Source organism: Eubalaena glacialis, chromosome X (genome assembly GCF_028564815.1).
Source record: "Eubalaena glacialis isolate mEubGla1 chromosome X, mEubGla1.1.hap2.+ XY, whole genome shotgun sequence".
NCBI classification, from domain to species: Eukaryota; Metazoa; Chordata; class Mammalia; order Artiodactyla; family Balaenidae; genus Eubalaena; species Eubalaena glacialis.
In genome coordinates this window covers 20,693,268-20,719,209 of record NC_083736.1, presented here as the reverse complement: position 1 = coordinate 20,719,209, position 25,942 = coordinate 20,693,268, and the positions used below count along the sequence as shown (strand labels likewise).

General features: G+C 41.0%; 2 protein-coding genes and 2 long non-coding RNA genes across 7 annotated transcripts in view; 2 read left to right on the top strand and 2 right to left on the bottom strand.

Moving 5' to 3' along the window:
- LOC133082411 (uncharacterized) overlaps positions 1-21,169 on the top strand; it is a 35,787-nt gene extending 14,618 nt beyond the window's left edge. For 2 of the 3 annotated variants that reach the window (XR_009698947.1, XR_009698948.1), the window contains 4 exons: positions 5,923-6,125; positions 14,867-14,923; positions 19,665-19,809; positions 20,731-21,169. This is a non-coding gene — a long non-coding RNA (uncharacterized LOC133082411). The remainder of the gene's footprint in view (positions 1-5,922; positions 6,126-14,866; positions 14,924-19,664; positions 19,810-20,730) is intronic. The other variant, XR_009698949.1, reaches the window with a different exon arrangement.
- On the bottom strand, positions 19,283-19,532 carry LOC133082393 (NADH dehydrogenase [ubiquinone] 1 beta subcomplex subunit 1). The gene has a single exon (XM_061178978.1). The coding sequence runs from the start codon at positions 19,527-19,529 to the stop codon at positions 19,356-19,358; it is 174 nt and encodes a 57-aa protein (XP_061034961.1). The 5' UTR covers positions 19,530-19,532; the 3' UTR covers positions 19,283-19,355.
- Positions 21,170-21,853: 684 nt separating the features above from the next.
- Positions 21,854-23,982, bottom strand: LOC133082209 (uncharacterized). Its single transcript, XR_009698920.1, has 3 exons — positions 23,953-23,982; positions 22,426-22,465; positions 21,854-22,175 (listed from the first exon to the last, which is right to left on the bottom strand). It is a non-coding gene; the product is annotated as an uncharacterized LOC133082209 (long non-coding RNA).
- The window catches only part of ACOT9 (acyl-CoA thioesterase 9), a 28,067-nt gene continuing 25,708 nt past the window's right edge, over positions 23,584-25,942 (top strand). For both annotated transcript variants that reach the window (XM_061178702.1, XM_061178700.1), the window contains exon 1: positions 23,584-23,748. In XM_061178702.1, coding sequence (XP_061034685.1) covers positions 23,729-23,748 — 20 coding nt within the window. In that variant the 5' untranslated portion in view covers positions 23,584-23,728. The remainder of the gene's footprint in view (positions 23,749-25,942) is intronic.

Genomic DNA, 25,942 nt, shown 5'->3' with positions numbered 1-25,942 from the left:
CAAAACATTTTGTTTACAGTATGTTGGGGAGCCATTTGATGATAACACATCCATTAAGTTGGAACCATGTGTCATTACTTTATAATTTACTAAAGTAAAAATTAAATGTAGAATACATTTGTCCACATGGGGAAACAAACCAGAAAGGGAGAAATATTGGCTGAAGGCTTAGAAAATGCTGAATATGTACATGAGAGGGGAACTTGAGGATTATGATTTGAGGCCTTGTGATCATCTAGTTTTCAAGATGCCTTCTCATTTCCCAGTTTGGTTCCTCTGACTGTGCAGAATCCCCTGATTCCAGCAGCGATTGCTGTTGTACATGACTGGGATCATGAGTTTACTTCCTCAGATCTACCCACATCATCAATTTTTCGGGGCAAGTCTGGGGCATAAGACTATGCCCTCTGGTGAAGGACACCATTCACTGCGCGTCTGGTAATAGCTATTTGGGAAATTCTTGCTAGCCATTTTGATTTTTGGGAAAGTTACTTAATGCCTGTAAACCCTGATTTTTCCTTATCTGTAAAATGGGAATACCGATCTCCTATGGTTGTTGTGAGGATTAAACAAGATAATTGAGCAATAAGTTCTCAATAAATAATATTATCCTTACTGCTATTCCCTCTTTGTTCAACAAATATTTATTATATATTTTCAACATGTTAGGCAGTGAGGTAAGTATTCAATACATGGTAGCTATCATACTGCTATTTAACCATTTCATCAATCCATATTATTATATAATTACAGGGTATCAGGCACTGTGCCAAGTTTAGGAGCCAGTAAATAAAGACAGAACCTTCAAGACTCTGGATAAGCTTTTCTGGTTCTACCAATGGGAATCCTCTTCTCCCTTATGAGTTCTTTGGAATTCTTCAATGATATCTTCTCTTCAGTGAAAGAGATCACTGTCAGATGCCTTCCTACAATGTGCCAGGTTCTGGCTGACTATAGGATGGAAGAGGGGTATAAAGGATGTGAAAAGCCTTTGCCCCATATAGGCAAGTGGCAGATAACCTGCTCCTGATGGCGCTTTTGCTTTTGCTTCTCCTTTCCTTTCCTTTTCCTATCCCTATCCCTTTCCCTTTCCCTTTCCTTTCCCAGAACCTAGTGTACTAGGGAAAAAGTTCTGCCGAAGTACCAGGGGAAAAACTCTACTGTAACAGGAGAAAAGAATATAGACACAAAGCAACACAGACCAGAAGAAAGTAGTGGACTTGTCTTTTTACAGCCCACAGGGGAAACGCAGCCCTTCAGACTTCTTCCACTCCATAGCCTTCAGCTGGGTGTCAGTCATCCAGTTCCTTCTGGATGAGACAGGCCAGGGGTTAGAAAAAGATTGAGGATTTCCTTGGGCTTGAATCCTGCAAGTAAGTAGAAGAGGGGAGGAAAGAAAGAGGCCCTTACCATGGTTACAAAAAATCAGACCTTTCCCACTGCCAACATTCATGTGCTTTCAGGCGTTGTAATGTTACAGAGTTGCTGTCTCTTTCCCTACTAAATGCCTACTTCTGTTAATCAGGCTTTCCTAGAAGGTGCCAGACCCCAAGAATAGGGATGAGAGAGGGAGGAAAAAATCCTTTATGGCAATAAGAAAAAAAGTTATTTTTAATTTAAAAACATCTTAAAGGGTTTAGATTAATGCATGGATAATAGATCGGTTAAATTAAATTTAGGATGCTGGGAGGCTAGCTTTTGAGGTTGACATTTACATGGTCCTCCCATATAATAAATCATCCTTTTTTTTTTTTTTACTGTGATGGACTCAATCTTTAATTGGATGGATTGTGAATATGATCTATAATGTGGACCCTTTTGTTTTTATGTTATGCTCTTATGGAAGGTTCTTTAAACGCAATGCAGCTGGTTTTTGAAGGCTGGGTTGGGACTAAACCAGCCTTTGAAGGTGGGAGCATTGCTTACCATTCCTCTCCTTCCATTACTGCTTGAGAGCTGGTTTCCATCATCCAATCAGTTAAATCTTTTTTTTTATTATTATTTTAAATTTTTATTTATTTATTTATTTATTTTTGGCTGTGTTGGGTCTTCGTTTCTGTGCGAGGGCTTTCTCTAGTTGCGGCAAGCGGGGGCCACTCTTCATCACGGTGCGCGGGCCTCTCACCATCGCGGCCTCTCTTATTGCGGAGCACAGGCTCCAGTCGCGCAGGCTTAGTAGTTGTGGCTCACGGGCCCAGCCGCTCCGTGGCATGTGGGATCTTCCCAGACCAGGGGTCGAACCCGTGTCCCCTGCATTGGCAGGCAGATTCTCAACCACTGCGCCACCAGGGAAGCCCCCAATCAGTTAAATCTTAACTAAATATTGAGAATTAACTTTGTGCCCAGACTCAAAATTTAAAAGATGACTCCTGCCTTCAAGAAGCTTACAATATCATTGGAGTTCCATGATGGACACTTTAAATAATTAAAGAAATAATACAAAGCAAAGTATAATTAAGTGATAAGTTGTCAGATACAGACTTAGTGAAATAGAAATGTAGAGAAAGTAAAAGTTAGTGATTACAGGAGTCAGGAAATCCTCTTAGAAGAAGTAGGACTTCAGTTGGACTCTGCGAATCCAGGAAGGGAGGAAATGAAGAGAGTACGACATGAACAGACCAGAGTAAGAAACCAGAAAGTTCAGAGCCTCAGCTTCTTCATCTGGGAAATGAGTCAGGAAGCCAGACATGAGCCCCTCTGTGGCAGAGACTGTTGTTTTCAGTCTCGTGGCTCCAGCGTCAAAGCAGTTTCTCTCATAGAGTAGGCACTTGATAGGTGTGTCTTGACTTGAACAAACATGACATATGAAGGCGATGGTTTGGAGATTTGTCTACCCAGGGCCAAAGTTCATGTTAGCAAGCAATGAATCTCCCTCAGGAATCTGGGGCTTGGCTCTGAACCATCCTGAGAGAGTCACATTACTTCTCCCTGGGCGTGGAACTAAGTCCTCTGAGAATGCAGTGAAACGGATGTCTTGCTTATGCAACTCATTTCCTCTGAGGACACATAACCCTGGTTGCCTCCAGCATAAGTTTCATCTGGGTTGGGGGTGATAGTGACGTTGGCAGGTTACTCAGGGAACTTGCTTGCCAGGAAATGAGCAGCTGGGCCATTGGTACATTGATACCTGGCCACCTTCCATGGATGCCTTTAATTAAAATGATATTTTATTTTTTAACGTTTTATTTATTATTATTAATATTTTATTATTTGATTTTACTTTTGGCTGCGTTGGGTCTTAGTTGTGGCGTGCGGGCTCTTCGTTGCGGCGTGTGGGCTTCTCTCTAGTTGTGGCATGCAGGTTTTCTCTCTCTAGTTGTGGCGCGCGGGCTCCAGGGCGAGTGGGCTCTGTAGTTTGTGGCACATGGGCTCTCTCGTTGAGGTGCGCGAGCTCAGTAGTTGTGGCGCATGGGCTTAGTTGCCCCACGGCATGTGGGATCTTAGTTCCCTGACCAGGGATCGAGTCCACGTCCCCTGCATTGGAAGGTGGATTCTTTACCACTGGACCACCAGGAAGTCCCTAAAATGACATATTTTAATTAGCCAGGTATGTGTGATAATGTGAGACAGAAGAACGAACAAACACATTCCCATTTAATTATTTGGGAAGCGTTCTTAGCCTCTTTATAAAAAGTGTATTTATGAAACTGGAAAATTCAATTTGGGTTATTTAGTCTCTTTTTCTCTAAGGGAAGAACTCTCAAATGTCACCTTCTCTTGTGGCTCTACAGGCCACTATCCTGTCTCCTCACCAAGACTCCTCCAACACTGCATACCAGCAGAGTGCATTATTTATATTGCTTCCTCTGAGGTCTTATGGCACATTATTCATTGGAGCAGTTACCACAGTGCATTTGATCACATTTCTGTTTTTTCCTCTCTGGGTGGTGGATTCCTGGAGGTCAGGAACTCTCTCTGTTTGATCTTTGTAACCTTAGCACCCAGCAAAGCACCTGGCATATAGTAGGTGCTTAATAAATGGATTAAATTAATATATTGGCTCTATTGATTTTTAAAATAAATTTATTTATTTATTATATTTATTTTTGGCTGGGTTGGGGCTTCGTTGCTGTGCGCGGGCTTTCTCTAGTTGCGGTGAGTGGGGGCTACTCTTCGTTGTGGTGTGCGGGCTTCTCATTGCGGTGGCCTCTTGCTGCAGAGCACAGGCTCTAGGCGCGTGGGCTTCAGTAGTTGTGGCACGCGGGCTCAGTAGTTGTGGCACACGGGCTTAGTTGCTCCGCGGCATGTGGGATCTTCCCGGACCAGGGCTCGAACCCGTGTCTCCTGCATTGGCAGGCGGATTCTTAACCACTGCGCCACCAGGGAAGCCCTCTATTGATTATTTTTTAAGAATTTAAGATAGAATTCATCAGAAAAATTCCTCCTATTCATTATCTTGACTTTCTCTGAGACTGTAAGAGCCTCTTGGCCAAGTAAAAGCCATCCCCAGAACTGGTTTGCAGGGGATTCTGAAATGATTTCTCTCCAAGAGCCTCCAGGAAAGAAAACAGCCCTGCCAACACACCTTGATTGTAGCCCACTGAGTCGTGTGCCAGACTTCTGACATCCAGAACTGTAAGATAATCAATCTGTGTTGTTTTAACCCACTAAGTTTGTGGTAATTTGTTACAGCAGCAATAGGAAGCTAATATAGTGGATGAGGAAAATACTGTCCAAATCACATTGTTCAGGAATAATTCACTCTTGCTGTATCAGGAGTATTTTGCATATTCCTCAGTTAATGTCATATTATATTGATTTGTTTCCGTGTTCTCACTCTCGTAGGCTGTGTGCCTCTCCTGGTGCAAGACTGTGCTTTTTTCATCTCTGTATTCTTAGTCCCTCAAACGTCATTGAATCTCTGTGTGTTTCTATGGTGACAAAGGATGAAGTAGGGAGGCACATGGGGCGGAGACCTGATGATGGTGGCGTCAGCATTAGGGAGGGGAAGTGCGAGAACTGGCGGGGACCGGATTGGCTGACGTTAGTTCTCAGTGGTGTGGGCTGGCGGGGCTGGAAGGCAGAGAATCTGCAGGTTCACAGCAGGCGTGACGAGGAAGCGCTCAAAGCAGCTTGGTTTCCCTGGGGCTCTCGGTCTGGGAATGATTGAACAGACTTCTGAGTCTCCTGCATATGCCTCATCAGTAGTGAACCCCTCTCTGATTCCCTCCCACCCACTCCCTCACCCAGAGTGTTTCTCAACGCTTATAGTCCCAGACACGAAGGCACAGACTTCAGTTAGAATTGGAGCAGCTCCAATCACTAAAGTATTCAATTTGGGCTTCCCGCAAGTGACACTGTTTCCCTAGTTTCCCAACACTAGATTTCAGTACCTTGAGGGGCCCTGAATGTGCCCTTTAATAGCAAAACCAAACTCTGGCAGGCTTGGCCTGAGACATTTATTCTAGTACATTAAAGCAGATTGCTCTCAGTGTGTGTGTGTGTGTGTGTGTGTGTGTGTGTGTGTGTGTGTGGTTAAAATTAAATACAAAATGGAGACTGGACTTGAGAATTCCCTGAGCAGACAAAACCATTTAAGCCAGTAAGCTCAACTAAACCTAGCTTATTTCATGGACATAAATGAAACTTAACCTAGGTTATTTCTTGTAAATGCCTCTGACAGTCATAAAAAAAAAAACAACCTTAAGTCATGGTCTTTAAAATGGTATGAGATAATCACTTTTAACCAATCCCCTGCCATCTGGAACCCCCCATTGTAATAACCAGTCATTGTAAACATTAATAACTTTCTCATTTTCACTTTATAAGCCTTGCTGTAATTTAATGCCTGTGACCTTCATATCCATCTTTGAATCTGGAAGCTCCCAGTTCCTAACTGTTTTTATATACACAACAAACTCTTACTAAATACTATTTATTGATTTGGTGGTTTTGATTGTGTTATTTCTGGATTTTTGACAGTTTTCTGACATCAGAAGTGGGATCCAAAGAAGACCCTCAACAACTCTGAGGCCAGTGAGCAACCACGTGCTGGTACCCACTGGGCCCATTGAGCTCACCACTGTCTTGCCAACCTTGCAGTCAGCCTGAATGCTGCTCTCTTTGCATGTTGAGCTCTCGGAATTTATTGTGCATACCTGTATTCTGTTTGTTGAAGCTTCTTGGTAAGTCACCCTTCTGTCTGAAAGGGGAGAAACTTGTGATTCCCTGGGATTTAGGCAATGGTAGGATTACTGAGCTCCTCACAGATTGTTTCAGGGAATCTAGAGGAAGAGATAGGCTCCACCTCATCTAAATCTCATTCTCCTCCTCCCTTAAAAACTCTTGCTTCTTGTATGTATACCTACTATGGACCAGGATCTTGTGCCTTTCTGGCAAAATGGGTAAACTTTATAAAGGATAATTTGGAATTGTAGTGGCCACTTCGGGGAAACTTTAACGTAGATAAGATAGTCCACTTTACGCGGTGCCCTTGAAAAGAGGATTGCAAACCTCTCAGAGACGATGGAAGATACTCTTTGATTGGTATGCAGAAGTTTCTAAGAGACAAAGTGACTCTAAAAATAGCTTCTCTAAAAGAATCCTTACAGTGCGCGCGTGTGTGTGCGCACACACACACACACACACAAAATCTTCATTAAAAAACTTTGGCCATCTGAGCAGGTAACCTTAACTTAGTCTGTCGGCCAGAAACACAATTTGGATCCAGATTCTTTTGAGTTTTGTATTATTATACCTGAGATATGGCTAAAATTTAAAAATGAAAACTGTAAGACCTTTGTGTCTGTCTACATGTTTATGTATATCCATATATGTATGTATATTATATATACACATATATGATATTTTTTTGGCCGCCCCATGCAGCTTGTGGGATCTTAGTTCCCCAACCAGGGGTTGGACCCGGGCCCTGGGCAGTGAAAGCCCCGAGTCCTAACCACTGGACTGCCAGGGAATTCCCATGTATATATGATATATATTTTTTTAAACATCTTTATTGAAGTATAATTGCTTTACAATGGTGTGTTAGTTTCTGCTTTATAACAAAGTGAATCAGTTATACATATACATATGTTCCCATATCTCTTCCCTCTTGCATCTCCCGCCCTCCCTCCCTCCCCATCCCACCCCTCTAGGTGGTCACAAAGCACCGAGCTGATCTCCCTGTGCTATGCGGCTGCTTCCCACTAGCTATCTATTTTACATTTGGTAGTGTATATATGTCCATGACACTCTCTCACCCTGTCACATCTCACCCTTCCCCCTCCCCATATCCTCAAGTCCATTCTCTAGTAGGTCTGTGGCTTTATTCCCGTCTTGCCACTAGGTTCTTCATGGCCTTTTTTTTGTTTTTCCTTAGATTCCATATATATGTGTTAGCATACTGTATTTGTTTTTCTCTTTCTGACTTACTTCACTCTGTATGACAGACTCTAGGTCCATCCACCTCACTACAAATAACTCAATTTCATTTCTTTTTATGGCTGGGTAACATTCCATTGTATATATGTGCCACATCTTCTTTATCCATTCATCTGTCGATGGACACTTAGGATGCTTCCATGTCCTGGCTATTGTAAATAGAGCTGCAATGAACATTTTGGTACATGACTCTTTTTGAACTATGGTTTTCTCTGGGTATATGCCCAGTAGTGGGATTGCTGGGTCGTATGGTAGTTCTATTTGTAGTTTTTTAAGGAACCTCCATACTGTTCTCCATAGTGGCTGTATCAATTTACATTCCCACCAACAGTGCAAGAGTGTTCCCTTTCCTCCACACCCTCTCCAGCATTTATTGTTTCTAGATTTTTTGATGATGGCCAGTCTGACCGGTGTGAGATGATATCTCATTGTAGTTTTGATTTGCATTTCTCTAATGATTAATGATGTTGAGCATTCTTTCATGTGTCTGTTGGCAATCTGTATATCTTCTTTGGAGAAATGTCTATTTAGGTCTTCTGCCCATTTTTGGATTGGGTTGTTCGTTTTTTTGTTATTGAGCTGCATGAGCTGCTTATAAATCTTGGAGATTAATCCTTTGTCAGTTGCTTCATTTGCAAATATTTTCTCCCATTCTGAGGGTTGTCTTTTGGTCTTGTTTATGGTTTCCTTTGCTGTGCAAAAGCTTTTAAGTTTCATTAGGTCCCATTTGTTTATTTGTGTTTTTATTTCCATTTCTCTAGGAGCTGGGTCAAAAAGAATCTTGCTGTGATTTATGTCATAGAGTGTTCTGCCTATGTTTTCTTCTAAGAGTTTGATAGTGTCTGGCCTTACACTTAGGTCTTTAATCCATTTTGAGTTTATTTTTGTGTATGGTATCAGGGAGTGTTCTAATTTCATACTTTTACATGTATCTGTCCAATTTTCCCAGCACCACTTATTGAAGAGGCTGTCTTTTCTCCACTGTATATGCTTGCCTCCTTTATCAAAGATAAGGTGACCATATGTGTGTGGGTTTATCTCTGGGCTTTCTATCCTGTTCCATTGATCTATATTTCTGTTTTTGTGCCAGTACCAAACTGTCTTGATTACTGTAGCTTTGTAATATAGTCTGAAGTCAGGGAGCCTGATTCCTCCAGCTCCATTTTTCGTTCTCAAGATTGCTTTGGCTATCCGGGGTCTTTTGTGTTTCCATACAAATTGTGAAATTTTTTGTTCTAGTTCTGTGAAAAATGCCAGTGGTAGTTTGATAGGGATTGCATTGAATCTGTAGATTGCTTTGGGTAGCAGAGTCATTTTCACAATGTTTATTCTTCCAATCCAAGAACATGGTATATCTCTCCATCTATTTGTATCATCTTTAATTTCTTTCATCAGTGTCTTATAATTTTCTGCATACAGGTCTTTTGTCTCCTTAGGTAGGTTTATTCCTAGATATTTTATTCTTTTTGTTGCAGTGGTAAACGGGAGTGTTTTCTTAATTTCACTTTCAGATTTTTCATCATTAGTATACAGGAATGCAAGAGATTTCTGTGCATTAATTTTGTATCCTGCTACTTTACCAAATTCATTGATTAGCTCTAGTAGTTTTCTGGTAGCATCTTTAGGATTCTGTATGTATAGTATCATGTCATCTGCAAACAGTGACAGCTTTACTTCTTTTCCGATTTGGATTCCTTTTATTTGTTTTTCTTCTCTGATTGCTGTGGCTAAAACTTTCAAAACTATGTTGAATAATAGTGGTGAGAGTGGGCAACCTTGTCTTGTTCCTGATCTTAGTGGAAATGGTTTCAGTTTTTCACCACTGAGGATGATATTGGCTGTGGGTTTGTCATATATGGCCTTTATTATGTTGAGGAAAGTTCCCTCTATGCCTACTTTCTGCAGGGCTTTTATCATAAATGGGTGTTGAATTTTGTCGAAAGCTTTCTCTGCATCTATTGAGATGATCATATGGTTTTCCTCCTTCAGTTTGTTAATATGGTGTATCACGTTGATTGATTTGCATATATTGAAGAATCCTTGCATTCCTGGAATAAACCCCACTTGATCATGGTGTTTGATCCTTTTAATGTGCTGTTGGATTCTGTTTGCTAGTATTTTGTTGAGGATTTTTGCATCTATGTTCATCAGTGATATTGGCCTGTAGTTTTCTTTCTTTGTGACATCTTTGTCTGGTTTTGGTATCAGGGTGATGGTGGCCTCGTAGAATGAGTTGGGGAGTGTTCCTCCCTCTGCAATATTTTGGAAGAGTTTGAGAAGGATAGGTGTTAGCTCTTCTCTAAATGTTTGATAGAATTCGCCTGTGAAGCCATCTGGTCCTGGACTTTTGTTTGTTGGAAGATTTTTAATCACAGTTTCAATTTCAGTGCTTGTGATTGGTCTGTTCATATTTTCTATTTCTTCCTGGTTCAGTCTCGGCAGGTTGTGCATTTCTAAGAATCTGTCCATTTCTTCCAGGTTGTCCATTTTATTGGCATAGAGTTGCTTGTAGTAATCTCTCATGATCGTTTGTATTCCTGCAGTGTCAGTGGTTACTTCTCCTTTTTCATATCTAATTCTATTGATTTGAGTCTTCTGCCTTTTTCTCTTGATGAGTCTGGCTAATGGTTTATCAATTTTGTTTATCTTCTCAAAGAACCAGCTTTTAGTTTCATTGATTTTTGCTATTGTTTCCTTCATTTCTTTTTCATTTATTTCTGACCTGATCTCTATGATTTCTTTCCTTCTGCTAGCTTTGGGGGTTTTTTTGTTCTTCTTTCTCTAATTGCTTCAGGTGCAAGGTTAGGTTGTTTATTCGAGATGTTTCCTGTTTCTTGAGGTAGGCTTGTATTGCTATAAACTTCCCTCTTAGCACTGCTTTTGCTGCGTCACATAGGTTTTGGGTCGTTGTGTTTTCATTGTCATTTGTTTCTATGTATTTTTTAATTTCTTCTTTGATTTCTTCAGTGATCTCTTGGTTATTTAGTAGTGCACTGTTTAGCCTCCGTGTATTTGTGTTTTTTACAGTTTTTTTCCTGTAATTGATTTCCAATCTAATAGCGTTGTGGTCAGAAAAGATGCTTGATATGATTTCAATATTCTTAAATTTTCCAAGACTTGATTTGTGACCCAAGATGTGATCTATCCTGGAGAATGTTCCATGTGCACTTGAGAAGAAAGTGTATTCTGCCACTTTTGGGTGGAATGTTCTATAAATATCAGTTAGATCTATCTGGTCTATTGTATCATTTAAAGCTTGTGTTTCCTTATTTATTTTCTGTTTGGATATCTGTCCATTGGTGTAAGTGGGGTGTTAAAGTACCCTACTATTATTGTGTTACTGTTGATTTCTCCTTTCATGCTTGTTAGCATTTGCCTTATGTATTGAGGTGCTCTTTATGTTGGGTGCATAAACATTTATAATTGTCATATCTTCTTCTTGGATTGATCCTTTGATCATTATGTAGTGTCCCTCCTTGTCTCTTGTAGCAGACTTTATCTTAAAGTCTATTTTATCTGATACGAGTATTGCTACTCCAGCTTTCTTTTGATTTCCATTTGCATGGAATATCTTTTTCCATCCCTTCACGTTCAGTTTGTATGTGTCCCTAGGTCTGAAGTGGGTCTCTTGTAGACAGCATATATATGGGTCTTGTTTTTGTATCCATTCAGCCAGTCTGTGTCTTTTCATTGGGGCATTTAATCCATTTACATTCAAGGTTATTATCGATACATATGTTTCTATTATCATTTTCTTAATTGTTTTGGGTTTGTTTTTGTGGGTCTTTTCTTCTCTTGTGTTTCCCTCTTTGAGAAGTTTCTTTAGCATTTGCTGTAAAGCTGGTTTGGTGGTGCTGAATTCTCTTAGCTTTTGCTTGTCTGAAAAGCTTTTGACTTCTCCATCGAATCTGAATGAGATCCTTGCTGGATAGAGTAATCTTGGTTGTAGGTTTTTCTCTTTCATCACTTTAAGTATATCCTGCCACTCCCTCTGGCCTGTAGAGTTTCCACTGAAAAATCAGCTGATAACTTATGGGGATTCCTTTGTATGTTATTTTTTGTTTTTCCCTTGCTGCTTTTAATATTTTTTCTTTGAGTTTAATTTTTATTAGTTTGATTAATATGTGTCTTGGTGTGTTTTTCCTAGGGTTTATCCTGTATGGGACTCTCTGCGCTTCCTGGACTTGATTGACTATTTTCTCTCCCATGTTAGGGAAGTTTTCAACTATAATCTCTTCAAATATTTTCTCAGGCCCTTTCTTTTTTTCCTCTTCTTTTGGGACCCCTATAATTCGAATGTTGGTACATTTATTGTTGTCCCAGAGGTCTCTGAGATTGTCTTCAATTCTTTTCACTCTTTTTTCTTTATTCTGCTCCTTGGCAGTTATTTCCACCATTTTGTTTTCCAGCTCACTTATTTGTTCTTCTGCCTCAGTTTTTCTGTTATTGATTCCTTCTAGTGTATTTTTCATTTCAGTCATTATGTTGTTCATCTCTGTTTGTTTGTTCTTTTGTTCTTCTAGATCTGTGTTAAACATTTCTTGTATTTTCTCAATCCGTGCCTCCATTCTATTTCTGAGATTCTGGATCATCTTTACTATCATTACTCTGAATTCTTTTTCAGGTAGATTGCCTATTTCCTCTTCATTTATTTGGTCTTGTAGGTTTATACCTTGCTCCTTCATCTGTGATATATTTTTTTGCCGTGTCTCTTTTTTTTTTTTTTTTTTTATGAGTGGGATTGTGTTCCTGTCTTACTGGTTGTTTGGCCTGAGGTTTCCAACTCTGGGTTTTGTAGGCTATTGGGTAGAGCTGGGTCTTGGTGCTGAAATGAGGAACTCCATGAGACCTCACTCTGATGAATATTCCGTAGGGTCTGAGGTTCTCTGCTAGTCCAGTGGTTCGGACTCGGAGCTCCCACCGCAGGAGCTTAGGCCCAACTCGGCTCATGAACCAAGATCCTGCAAGCCACCTGGGGCGGCAAAAAAAAAACAACAACAAAAAAACCAATAACAAAGTAAAATATAAAATTAGACTAGGAAACTAACAGATATGTTATGAAGAATATAAAAATAAAAATATAGATGAATCAACAACCAGAAAGTACTACAGTACCACAATAGTAAAAAAGAGGAGGAGGGGGAAAAAAAGTGGGGGGGAAGGCCTTGGCTGTGGAGGGCAGGGCCTAAGCAAGGGCAAGGTTTGGGCGGTGGGCAGGGCCAATGCTCAGGACCCACAGGGCTGGAAAAGGCCCTGGGGGCTGTGGGTATTGGGGGTTAGGATCAAGGAACAGAAGGGGCCCAGGTGTGCCCCCCACCCCTGGTCTCAGAGGGCAGGGGACCTCACCTAGGAGCCCAGCAGGCTTCCTGGGCTCTAGTGGGTGGGGTAAACGCCCTCCTCTCCTGCTTCTCCGGTCTGGGAGGGCCCCTACCGCCTGCTTCTCCTGATCTCCCTGGCCTCCCTCCTATGCCCTCAAGAACCCATGTGGTCTGGAGGGGGCTTTGGAGGGCAGGGGATCGGCCTGGGAGCTCAGCAGGCTCCCCGGCCTGAGTTGGGGGGGCAGTCGCCCTCTGCTCCTTTCCTGCTCTTCCTGGAGAGTCCCTCCCACCTGCCTCTCCTGATCTCCCCAGCCTCAGGGGCACTGATCCTGTCTGGCCTCCACTTCTCCTCCCCCCTCAGTCCCCCTACGTCCTACTGGTTCACTTTGGGGTTCCTCCTGTCTCCTTGGGGGTCTCCCCACCAGCAGCCGGCAGGCGCCCTAGTTGTGGGGAGACGCTAACTCTACATCTTCCCACACTGCCATCTTGACTCCGTCCCTGATATTTTTAAAAGAATTCTACTTTGTTGGCTTAAAGAGAAATAAGTGCATGTATAAATTAAATATTCCTAAAACTCTCAGAAATGGAAACTCTAATCCAACTGTTTTCAAGTTCACATGATCAGGATAATCTTTGTTAAATAAAAGTTAGTTTAAGTTTGTTGGTTTAATAAAAACAGATGTGTCTTTGGAATTGTCAATATTAAATGTAATGCAAACATATAACTTTTTCTACCTTGGTTTATTTGTCGAATAAGCTCATGCTATCTCTATGTTACAAAATAACTTAAGATGATGGCTAGCTGTTTGATGGCTAATCTAAGCATAATTGTTAAAAACAAGTAATTTAAATAAATGTAAATAAAAGTTTATACTAAGCTAAACTAAATATTGAACATTTATTATCTAGATCATTTCCAAATAAGATAATTTACTGAGACATTGATCACTAAACATAAATTTAAATTTATTTATTTTTCTTAATTTTTACAGAGACAAAGATATTTGGGTCTATTAATAAATATGTCTTTTGCCACATTAAAACCACATTAAATATTGTACTATGAAAAACGTGTTTCTAAAAAGTATAAGTTTTTATAATTATGTATTTATAAATTTGCTAATTTACTATAGGGTGCTAATATATGATAGATAGTTCACTATTGCCTGCTTTGTAATTTTCACTGGAAAATAAAGATTACTCATAGTTAAAATTTATAATCAATATGTAAAAATAGAGCTACTAGAAACAATAAAGAGTGAAGGAAAACAACTTTGTATAAAAAGAAAGGGAAGAAAATTGGATTTAAAAAATATCAGTACAGATTTATTTCATTTCTTCATAAAAAACAACTCCATAAAATATCTGAATAAAAAAAGAACAGTTTTCAGTAAGTGTTTGCATATTTTTTCTACATACTTTCTTCTCCCTTCAGATTCCAAAAACAGAGTAGAACTGAGACATTCTTAATTTTGTCACAGCTACATAGCCTTTAATTCTGTCAACAGAACTTCTATCCATTCTCCATAAAGCCCCTAAATATCTAGCATTAGGAAATTAATAAACTCATTGGTCTAAACCCGAGGATACAAACCCCTAACAAGTGCCAAAGCACTCATTCATTATGAGACTGGCTCTTCCGTTTCCTTGCTAAGGATGTAGAGGTGTGTTCTACATCCTGAAAATAATAGACTGAGTTTACATGGCATGGATACAAGCAATAGTTACTGCACAAGTGAATAGGACACAAAACCACCTGAGCTGGTTGTTTAGTGTATTGTAGGGCGAGGAGCTGATGTCTGGTTTTCTCTTTCCCTCTAACTCTTCTCTTTGACAACCAACAGCACATGAACATTATTTGTTAGACTATTCTGCCCTGCAGTTTTTCACTTTGATCCAAAGAAATGAAAACTGACATTGCTCTCCCTCACATTGATTGGAAGAAATCAATATAATAGTGAAAATATTGCTGATTCTAGGGATATGGAACATCAAAGTGATCCTTATTATGAGGTTTGAACTTGTAATTTTTAAAAATTGAAGTATAGTTGATTTACAATAAAATATATTTTCATATGAGGAGTATGCAAGGAATATAGGATGTGTTTTTGTTAAGGAGAAAGAGAGTAATATGTAAAACAAAATGACTGTTTTTTTTTTTTCAGAAGAAGAAAGGAAAAAGAAGAAGGCAAAACCTAAATGGATATAGAAAGATGCAAAAGGTTTGTGGAAGAGAAATTTTATGTTGTGAGGTCACAGCTGGCTAAAATTGAATAGATTTATTTACAAGGATTTTTTAAATGAGCTCAGTAATGTACTGATACAAAACTAGAGTTTAATTTTCTCTCTGTTAAAATCACAAAATTTCTTAGATTATTGGTCTGTTCTTAATAAAATATTATAAAAGGTTTTTCTTTACCTTTAATGTAATCTGCCTAGGAAACAAGGATTCTGTGTCATGGGAAATATTTCCTGTGTTCCACATTGTCTTTATCAGATCTTTGATTAATTAGGAAAACTGAGTCTTTTCAATTTTAAGACCTAGGGTTTTTTACAACTATGTAACTTTCTATATTTGCCTTTGAAATCTTTCAGTTATCACTTTGGTGAACAGATAACTAAGTATTATGTCATAGTGACTTACACTCCTAATTGATCAAGGGTTTCAAATCTTTTGACATTTTTAACAAACTTCCCCAAATCAAATTCTGAATGAAGTCTTTTTGACCTCAAACTAACTTTGGAATTTTCCAGAGGGCCCCTGGAAGTTCTGAAAAAATTTGCTCTTTCTCCTTATAAAAGAGAAATCTCAGTTTATTTAGGCTTATTTGATATTAAATTGCATGGCAAACATTGTCAAATAAAAAGTAATGTTTGACCTTCTTAGATTATATTTACATAGTATATATTATTAATATGTGTTTTAGAAATTATATGAGATTCCTAAAAACCTGATATGTCCTTGTATAATGTTATCAGTCAAAATTCCAGTTATTATTTTATAATATTGTATGTCACAAAATAATAATTTGGGCATCATTTTTTGGTGAATTCTCACTAGATCTTTAACCATGGATGTTTTTAAGTCTTTTGTCACAGTTATTGTTTTACTCTTGATTCCCCTCTGAAAGCATTTGTAATCATCTACAGGCAAAATGCTTCATCTTCAAAGAGATTTATGGAAAAGATATTAACAAGTACTCTAGAATACAGGTTTCTGATAACTTTAAGATCATAACACCGAACTGGGTAAGAATTTCTAAGACTCTACTGGAAAAGTGATTGATTCATAAAGCTACTAACCCAAGATGAAGCAAAACAAAAATTAATTACAGGAGACTGAATGAACTGATGAAGATGATTATAACTTTTATGACTTCATTTTAAATATTGCTGGTTGTTTAATGTTTTGTTTTCCAGATTTAAAGGACTCCTTTTGCTTCTCTCTTTTAAGCTATTAATATTTATAACTTGACAGCAATTTGAGAAAGTATACTTTTGTAAACAAAAGTTGAAACATTTATCTTTTTCTCCCTACCTAATCCCTCCAGAATTCAAAAACTCTTATTAAATACTCCTCTTTTCATGACAATATATGTATTTATTTAAACTCAATAAGAATTTGTTCTTCTTGTAGCAGGACACAATTAAACAAGTCCTTAGCTTGGCTTCTTAGCCTAAAGAGACTTTAAAGGTCTAATCTGAAATTCCTTATTACCAGACAATTTTAAAGAACTAAAGTTGACTTTATGGAGCCAGTAAAGCCCCTTGGATATTACCAAGGCTTTGACCAAAATGTCATATTTGAGAATCTGCACAGAATTACTATTCTTACTACATTTATGTAAATAATCTATCCAAGTTTAATAAGATGACTTATAAACAAATTAGTTTCACTATAAATATCTTTGATAAAAGTGGGATGACTATGGAAAAAATTGTTTCACTAGAAAACTATGGTTATCATGGTATCTCTCCTACCAGGTAAGTATAGAAAAGTATGGTGTATTCATTATCAAATTCTAGTCCTGTTAATTGTCTTTGAGGTTTCGTTATCTACTTGTAAACTTCAGAGAAATCACCACAGTAGATCATGTATGGACAACCTTCATGCTTGTTGCTGTACGGGCTGCTCAAGAAAGTTCAGTAGAATACCTGATGACATCAAAGACAGTTAAGCTGCAAACCAGGAAAATCCACAGATTGAAACTGCCATCCTTATTCCACTCCCTAAAGATGCTTCGAATTCAAATCTAGAAATGTTCTCAATTGGCTGCTCTCCAAACTCAGAAACTGAATTTATAATTTGCTTGAACTGTTAACCCTTGTTTTTCTTTTATTTCCATAGAAATGCATCTTATTAAATTACCTTATTGCTCACATCATATAGAGGCCTAACTTAGGTGGAGGCGCATCTGCAGTACCACCTCCCGAACTAAAATATCCTCATGTTCATCCTGTCCTAGGTAATCATGAGGATATATGATTGCTAATACATCATGTTGTGCCTATGTTAAAAAAAATATATATATATATATTATATGTATATATATAGGTAAAGCCTGAATTTGGTTACAGCCCATTCGAGTTATCTAGTTGGTTAAATCTTAGCTTCTGCGAATCTCTGCCCTGGAGAATTTTTAAAATTCTTGGCTACTATTCTGATTATAGTCATCGTGTTAACCTTTCTAGTGCATTGTATCCTCCCAAGGGTTTTAAATGCCTTTTGCCAGCCTCTCATACACCAAATGATATCCATCAGGATTAGATAACCTGAAGAACTCAGTGATGTAACTTCCCACGTCTATGATGATGATGCAGCTGTTGGTAACAGCAACTACATGACCCTCCATCCTGTTGACTCAACTACTGGAAACAATGAACGTGTGATTCTTTAGCCTGGCTGTGTCAACAGTGGTTACCAAGAGTAATGCTAAACTAGTTGGCCACACCCTTAGCTTGCTGAGATAATGACCAGAAAGGGGGGAATTGCTAAACATAAATACAAAAGGGAGACCAAACCTGAGGGTTCCCTGGACAGACAAAACCATGTAAGCCATGGAAGCAAAACTAAGTCTAGATTATTTCATGAACATAAGCAAAACTTAGGTTATTTCTTATAAATGCCTCTGACAGTCATAATAAAACTTAAGTCATCTTCCTAAAAATGGTATGAGAGAATCACTTTTAACCAGTCTCCTGCCATCTGGAACCCCCATTGTAATAATGAGTCATTGTAAACGTTAATAACTTTCTCATTTTCACTTTATAAACTATCCTTTAATTTCATGCCCATGAGCTTCATATCAGTCTTTGAATTTGGAAGCTCCCAGTTTGAGAGCTAAATACTATTTATTGATTTGGTGGTTTTAGTTGTGCTATTTTTGACAGTATCTATATATCTATATCTATGTCTTTATCTATACCTATACCTCCTCAGGGAGCTATATATATCTCCTCAGGGAATTTTTACAGGAACTGCTAGGGCCAGGGTGAGGGAGATGGAGGAGCCTGAGCAATACACGGGGAATAATTGTGGGTTATAGTAGGAACTGGAGTCAAGGAAGAAATGGCCACTTTGAAGAGCCTTTTTAGGAGTATAACAAGGATCTTTCTTCTCTCCAGGCTTGGTTTTTGCATCTCCACAGACGAGGCCAGACAGAAGCCATATGTGGTGTCCTGTGCAGTGTGCTAATGAGTTACCTGTATAACCAGAACAAAGCAGTCTAGCAATCCCTGAAGATCACATGTAATGATAAACCAGCTAGAATAATGTCACTGTTTCTGAAGATAAAGTCAACTAATACTAATGGCACCATCCTGTCTTTGTGTGGCCCCATCTCCAAATAGCACAAGATACAAATTTATACCCGAAAACATGTTATGTAAATTCAAACAACCAGCATGATTTTAATGTCTATAAAATACACAAATCCTCATTGTAAAGTCAATTTTGAAAGCTTGCGGGCACTCTGAAGCATGTGCTTTTGCAGAGATAGTGAAGTATGTTTATAGCTTTGTTCCCTCTATGGCTATGCATCCTGGTGCAGCTGTAATTGTATCAGAGGTACTTGTTGATTTTCCTTGGGCTGAGGAATGGCAGGGTTGGCTCCTACGCTGGCCCAGCTGAATGGGCTGCCTAGGGGTCTGAAGGGAGGCTCTATTTCCCAGCTGGGATGGTAGCAGTTGGGGTGGTGTGAAAAAAATGATGGAAAGTGGGTGGACAAGAGAATGGAGAGAAATAGGATGCAGAGGGAGGAACGAATGGAAGAGAACTGAATTTGTTGGAGAAAGTGTATGAAGTGGGAAGGAGGGTGGCCGTGACAAGGTGAAGAATGATCAGAAGATTAGGCGTGGGTAGGAGAGTTGCCCACTGAAATTTTACCTTTTAAGTCCTATTTTATTGAAAGAGACATCTTTATTGAAGAGGACACCCTGAAATGAAGATGTCCTATCCTAAAGAGACATCTTTATTGAAGAGGACACCCTGAAATGAAGATGTCCTATCCTGAAGAGACCCTCTGATCCCATGTCACTAATAGTATGACATGTTTTACATGTTTGCCATTTTTTTTTTCAAATTAAGTAATGAATGTGTTTTTATTTCTCTTATAATTTAAAAACTGTGAACATTCTGTAATTCAGCAGCAGCCTTTACTTCCAGGTGACTTCTTCACTGGGTCTTAATTCCCTTTTATATAACAGACTCTTGTTCCGGAAGGCAATTAGCTTTTCATCATTCTTTCTGTCTAGGTAACATCCAACGACAAATCCCACAGGGACAAGTATATGTACCCAGTGGTCACGCACAATCTGAAGTAAGTTCATCGTGAATGTGCTAACAAGAGGGCGTAGCACTAAACTGTGCCAGGATGATGTAGACTGGATTCCTGCTGCTCCTTCTAGGATGCTGGTTCTCACACACATTCTAATTCTTTATTGCTCATGCTTTACTATCTAAAGGCACTGAAGCCTCGGGAGCAACAACGAGTCCACTGCCATTTTTAAGCAAGAGGAAATTGTTAGAGGAAAAAGAGCATTGCTAAAGACATAAAAGCTTTCAACACTTGGATTTGATGAGCAGTCATAAAGGTGGAGCTGAGGAAAGGTAAGGAAAGTGATAAAAAATTACCACTGTTTTGAAATTGCCTAGCCTGGGTTTTACTTCTGTTGGAACAAGTGGGTATAATACTAAGCATTTTCATGTAACAGCTCACTAGTCTTTCAGGTTTAGGGGGAAAATCACCTTTCCATGGTTTCCTCCTCCCCCTCACAACTTTATTCTAGATCCTTTTGTATAATCTCTAGTCTGGGAAATAAGCTATTTTTTAAAAAGTGGTTTCTCTATCCTAATGAAATAATAGCATGAATCAATTTGTTTGAAAGTTGATGACATAGTTTTCCAAGAACATTTTCTACCTGAATTAGATATCCAAAAATATCTATGGTTTAGCAGCCCAAGGATGCTTACTAGATACTTTTCACTCTTAATACTAGGTTGAACTGATAACGTATTGTTAGGTTTTGTTATTTTATATTATTCTTCTACTTGTAATAATAATGACATTGATAATGTCTTATGTATCTGTCAGTGTATGATGAGGCGTCTTTGGTTTTAATGATACATTTGATACCATTTCAGAATAGAACTAACGGAGAATAACAGCAAACAGGTGGGGTGGAGAATCTGTTATTCAGGACAGATTCTCACCACCATACAACTGTTGCATGTTTCCTGGCCTGATTTTGCGACCACTTTCCTTTCTATCCCTGCTGTCCAAAATTTGGTATAGCATATACCACACTTACAACCCCACTACCACCACACACACAGAAATGAGGGTTGCTAAGCTGTTTTAAGAATTTTACGCATGCTGCCAATTGAGATAATTGTAGATATGTGGTTGAATGCTGGGCTGGCTGGGTTTTAGCAGGGGTTCCCTGAGGTTAGAACTAAGGTAAGTGGGCTAAGTGATGAGATCATTTTTTTTCTCTTTAAATAACATCTGGGACTTCCCTGGTGGTGCAGTGGTTAAGAATCGCCTGCCAATGCAGGGGACACAGGTTCGAGCCCTGGTCTGGGAAGATCCCACGTGCTGCAGAGCAACTAAGCCCGTGCATCACAACTACTGAACCTGCGCTCTAGAGCCCGTGTGCCACAACTACTGAGCCCGCGTGCCACAACTACTGAGCCCACATGCCACAACTACTGAAGCCCGTGCACCTAGAGCCCGTGCTCCGCAACAAGAGAAACCACTGCAATGAGAAGTCCCCGCTCGCCGCAACTAGAGAAAGCCCGCGTGCAGCAACGAAGACCCAACACAGCCAAAAAGAAAATATAAAATAAATAAATAAATAACATCTGCAGTGGGACATCTGTGGGGTTGGTTGCTCTGTACTCCTTTTCTACGGAGTGCTCCACATCCCCCTCTGAGAGGCTACTTATGGAAATAGCCATACTAGTAGATCGTGACCTGTCCATGGGCCTGGGTAAGGAGGTTCCTGGTAAGTCAAATGGGCCAGTCCCATCACCTTGCCCTGCTGCCACAGTTGACCAGTCCAGGGGTGTGTATCTGATCCCACCTGGGCCAATGAATCTCTTTTCAGGGCTTTTTGTATTTGGGATACAGATTTTTGGGTCAGTCTCCAAGCATGTGGATGTGTCTGTGATTGTAAAATGTAAAGTTCAGGAGCTGCTTTGGCCATGTGGAGGAAGCCATTATTCAGAGAAAAAAGAATGAAGCCAGTATGCAAAGTAAAGCAAAGATAAGTGATGGAGAAGAGGCATCTTCATGGCATTGAGTCCCTGGTTCTAGCTGTTCCAGCCCAATTGACACTGTTTATACCCTGATTATACACTGATGAGAATGTGTCTGGCTGGAAGGTGACTTGATTGCACAAAATTACAAGCTACCCCTACCTATCATTACACCATCTATGTAACCTAAAAAATTCTCTTGAACTTAATTTTTTTCCCTGAACCTACTATTGCCTCAACTGAAAGTTCAAGTAAAAACCAACCAAAAAGTATAATTCGATAAAATATTTATTGCACTGTGTTAGGTGTGGTAGAGTATAAGGAAGTATTGTTACCAAACCAAACCTGGGTCTGCTCACCTGACTCATGGTAAAGCCAATCTACTGACACCGGGTTGTGGTGAAGGAAAGTATAGTGTTTATTGCAAGGCGCCCAAAGTGGGGTCAAGCAACAAGATAGGGCAGCTCATGCTCAAAAGGCCCGAACTCCCTGATGGCTTTCAGGGAAGGGCTTTTAAAGGCCACATTACAGGTGAGGATTGTAGGGGGCCTGATCAGCTTGTGGACATTCTTCTGATTGGTTGGCGGTGAGTGGTATTGGTTGGTGGTATTTTGGGAGTTAAACTTCATCAATCTTCTGGTTCCAGCTGGTCTGGGGTCTACGTGCTTGTGGGCAGCATGCAGTAAACTTCTCCCACCTGGCGGGGGCTTCAGTATCTGCAAAACAAATCAAGGATGTGGCTCAGGATATTATCTATAGCTCTTGAGGAGGCGCTAAAGGTCCTTGACTTTGCTTTATGGCTAAATTATTATTATTTTGTCTTGCTTGACTGTTTTTCCTTTGTTTCTGTATCTTCTCACTTCTCTGATTAAATTTGCTTCATAGAACTTGGGGAAGGCCTAGGAGGCTAAAGCTTTTCTATAAACGAGAGGCAGGATATATGGTGGGGGAGGGGGGAATCTGTACCTGGGAAGGCCCTGTAGGGTCCTGCTCGGTTTCAGTATAGCTGCCACAAAACAAAACAAAACCGTCACTGAAAAGGTATGGACAACATGAATAAAAAGGAAGGCGAGATCCCTGCAGGCCAAAAGGAGAGTCTTCTGGATGTGGGACTGATAAAAGCAGGGAAAGTTAGGTGGAGAGGAAAGAGGAAGCCAAAGACTGTGCTCCATTTGTAATTCATAAAGTGATTTTTAAAAAAAGCCAGCTTAATTAAAATTGACAAATTTTTAGTAAGCATGGGGTATCAGAAAAAGCATACGATATCAACCCTGCCTTTTAGGAAATTACCATCTTCAAGGACAAAGCAAGACGATATCAACCCTGCCTTTTAGGAAATTACCATCTTCAAGGACAAAGCAAGACGGGCATGTATTCTGGAAAGATCCCCCCTCATTACCTTATTTCCTCCTTAGACCGCTTTATCACGTTTGAAACGATATAATTTGCTAACTTGCTTGCTGACTTGTTTTCCTTCCCTATAACGTAAGCCCCCTAAGGGCAGGGAGTTTTGTCTGTTTTGTTGCATCTCCAGAATCTACAGCGTCTTGCGCACTGCAAACAGCTGAATAAGAATTCGTTGAATGAAATGGAAAATCAGATTCTAGGGTAAAAATCATCTTAACTTTTTGGCCTTGAATCTCTCTGGGCGGGCCAAGATCTCCAACTGTCAAACACTAGGGGGCAGACCGAAATTAGGAGAGGAACAATTTTTTCCCCTTCGGGTAAAGGCTTTCAACCTTTGCTTACGTTAGCATCACCTGGGGCGCCTTTAGACATCCTGAAGACCAGGCTGCACCCTTAATTCAGAATCTCCATAGGGTGGGGCCCAGGCATCAGTATTTTGGAAAGCTGCCCAGAAGATTCCAACGTGCAGCTAAGGGCCGACCGGGAGCCAGGGCTTGGGGGTGAAGGTCGCGCAGCCTTCAGCGAAGCGGGATAACGGAGACAAGCTCCAAGGATGCGGCTGCACCTAGCCTCTAGTCACACCCCAGCGGTGCCGCCTGATGCATTGAATCAACAATGGAGGAGCGAGACTAACTCCAGCTTCTCGCCAAAGAGTGGGCCTTCATGCGCAGCGTGGCCCCGCCCCCGGGCAACGAGGCCCCGCCCCCGCCCGCGGCCGCGCTGCAAGGGTGCGGTCCTGGGGAGCAAGGTCTAGTCCGGCGCCCGCGATCCCCCTCCCGCCTTCCATTGCCCCAACTTCCCTCCGCCGACCGGCGCGCGGGTCCCGGGTCTGTGGTCACGTGGGCGGCGGCGGGCAAGCGCCATGAGGCGGGCGGCGCTGCGGTAGGTAGCCGGGCGCCTGGCGGGGCGCGGACCGGGGGGCGCCCATGCCCGCCGTCCGCGCCGCTAGCTGGCCCGGACGGAAGGAGCGGGCCGCGGAGGGCGGAACTAGTGCCGGGGCTTTTGGGCAGAAAATAGGGCCGGGTGGGGAAGGGGGGCCGCCTACCGCGACCCCGCCGGCCTAGGGTGGGGCCCCGCGCCCCCCACCTTCGCGTGTTCTGGCCCGGAGTTTGATGTTAACAGCGAAGCGGCCCTTTAAGGGAGGAAGTTGGGCGGTCCCTGAAATTCCTATCTCTTTGCTCATCAGGGGAGTGGTTTGGAGTTAGCCCCTTGTCGGAAAGCTAGTACTTAGGGTTGAACGTTCCTTTTCCGGCCCTCTGCCCTCCTTTGCAGAGCGTTTTAAAGGTTGAGTGCTTGACTGACTTGGACTCTGACTTAAGTGTGTTGTAATGTGGGTAGAGATTGCAGGGCGCCTTTTGGGCTTTCAGGACCTCAGGACTGTGTGACCAGGGCCCCTGGTGCTGATTGCACTTTACTTTTACTGAGCAGCAAGGCCTGTAAGGCTAGGTGGGGGAGTGGCTTTGATTGGGCCCCTTTGACAAGGAGGATACCTTTTTGCGTAAGTCATCATCCCAGCTTGTCCAGTTAAGGCGTAGGGCTTTAGACTCCAGGGCATGTCTGGCTCTCCCCCAACCCCCTTCACTGGAGCACTCCAGCTGTTCCAAGTTCTTTCTGCCTGGTTGGGTCCCAGGGGGCTCACCCCTGTTGCAGCTTCTGAATTCATCCCGCTATAGGTATGCCGGCCCCCCTGGTGTGGCCCACAGTGGTTCCGAGTGACAGTGATCCCCAGCAGTTCTCTTGGGGGCCCTGGATCTCTCTCATTGTCCCTGTGGACCTTGCTCTCAGTTGAAAAAGGTTCTCTGCGTCTCTCTGTCTCTCTCATTCTCTTATTTACTTTGTTATACTGTTTGAAGATGAGTTGAAGGTCATTACAAGAAGAGCCACAGTTGGATTTAGCTTGCATTGGACATGATGTGACAGGCCTTCTACAAGCTCCAGGGTTTTGTTCATGTGTCTTCTCCGAGGAAACCTTCCTTGGTCTCTCCTCCCCCCCTAGTTTGGAAGTCCTCTGTCTTTGCCCTGAACTCCTTATAATCCTGTGGCTCATTTCCTTTGAGTCCTGTTGAACCTTAAGCAGGTATTCCATTAGTGTCTAGTGAGAGAAAGAGTACATAAATGAATACAGACTGTCTGACATGATTAGGTTATTTGACTGGTGGGCAATCTTTGTACTTCTTTTTTCCCCCAACTCACAAAAGAGTCATCTGAATTTGTTTAGTCTCTAAATTGAGGCATTTCCCCAGAGTGGAGGGCATATGAGTGGCATTGCCTGTTTTTGTACTGAAAACTCTTCCCCGACACCCACCCTAAGCTTGGAACCCAGAACAGCTAAGACACTTACGTTCACACCTTCATGCGACTTTTGTGACTCACTTGGCTAGCCATGGAGAGGTTGGGCTCCTTGGTCTCCTTTTATTGGAAAGGTTGAATCATGGAGTCCTAGGGCCTGACTGTAGAGGCCTCTTGACAGTTTCTTCTAAAGGCCTAGAGGATTTGCTGTAGGTGAAACTCCTGAGGGCTTATCAGGGAATAAGCCATTAACCCTGAGGTACTGAGGTGTTAAGCAGTGATTGAACCATTCTCCTGCTCCCTCCACCTCAGTGTTGCATATATAAAGGGAAGTAGCCTGAGATTGTGAAAAGAGCAGTTTCCTTACATGTATGGTGTGTATGAGGTGGGGAGGGATTAGAAGAACTGGGCTCTATCCAGTGTGCCAGTTGACAGGCAGGGGAAAAGTCATCTAATTCCTTTGGGCCTCAGTTTTTTCAGGAGGTTGGTCTGAATCACAATTTTTTAAATCTAGGGGCCCATGGGGGTGTCAGAAGGGAGTGGTCTGTGAACCATCTGAAATAGTATATACCATTTTCTGTATCAATAAAAATGTATTCCCCCCCAACAACTACTGGGCATGAGGGTCCACAGGTTTCATCTGATTATCAGTAGGGATTATATCAAATTGTAGTGAAAAGTTACAATAAGCCAAATGTTCACAAGAGAATAGAAATTTATCATACCAGTATATGATTAGTATAATCAACGATTTTATTGTTTTTAAATATATATATTTTTAATAAAT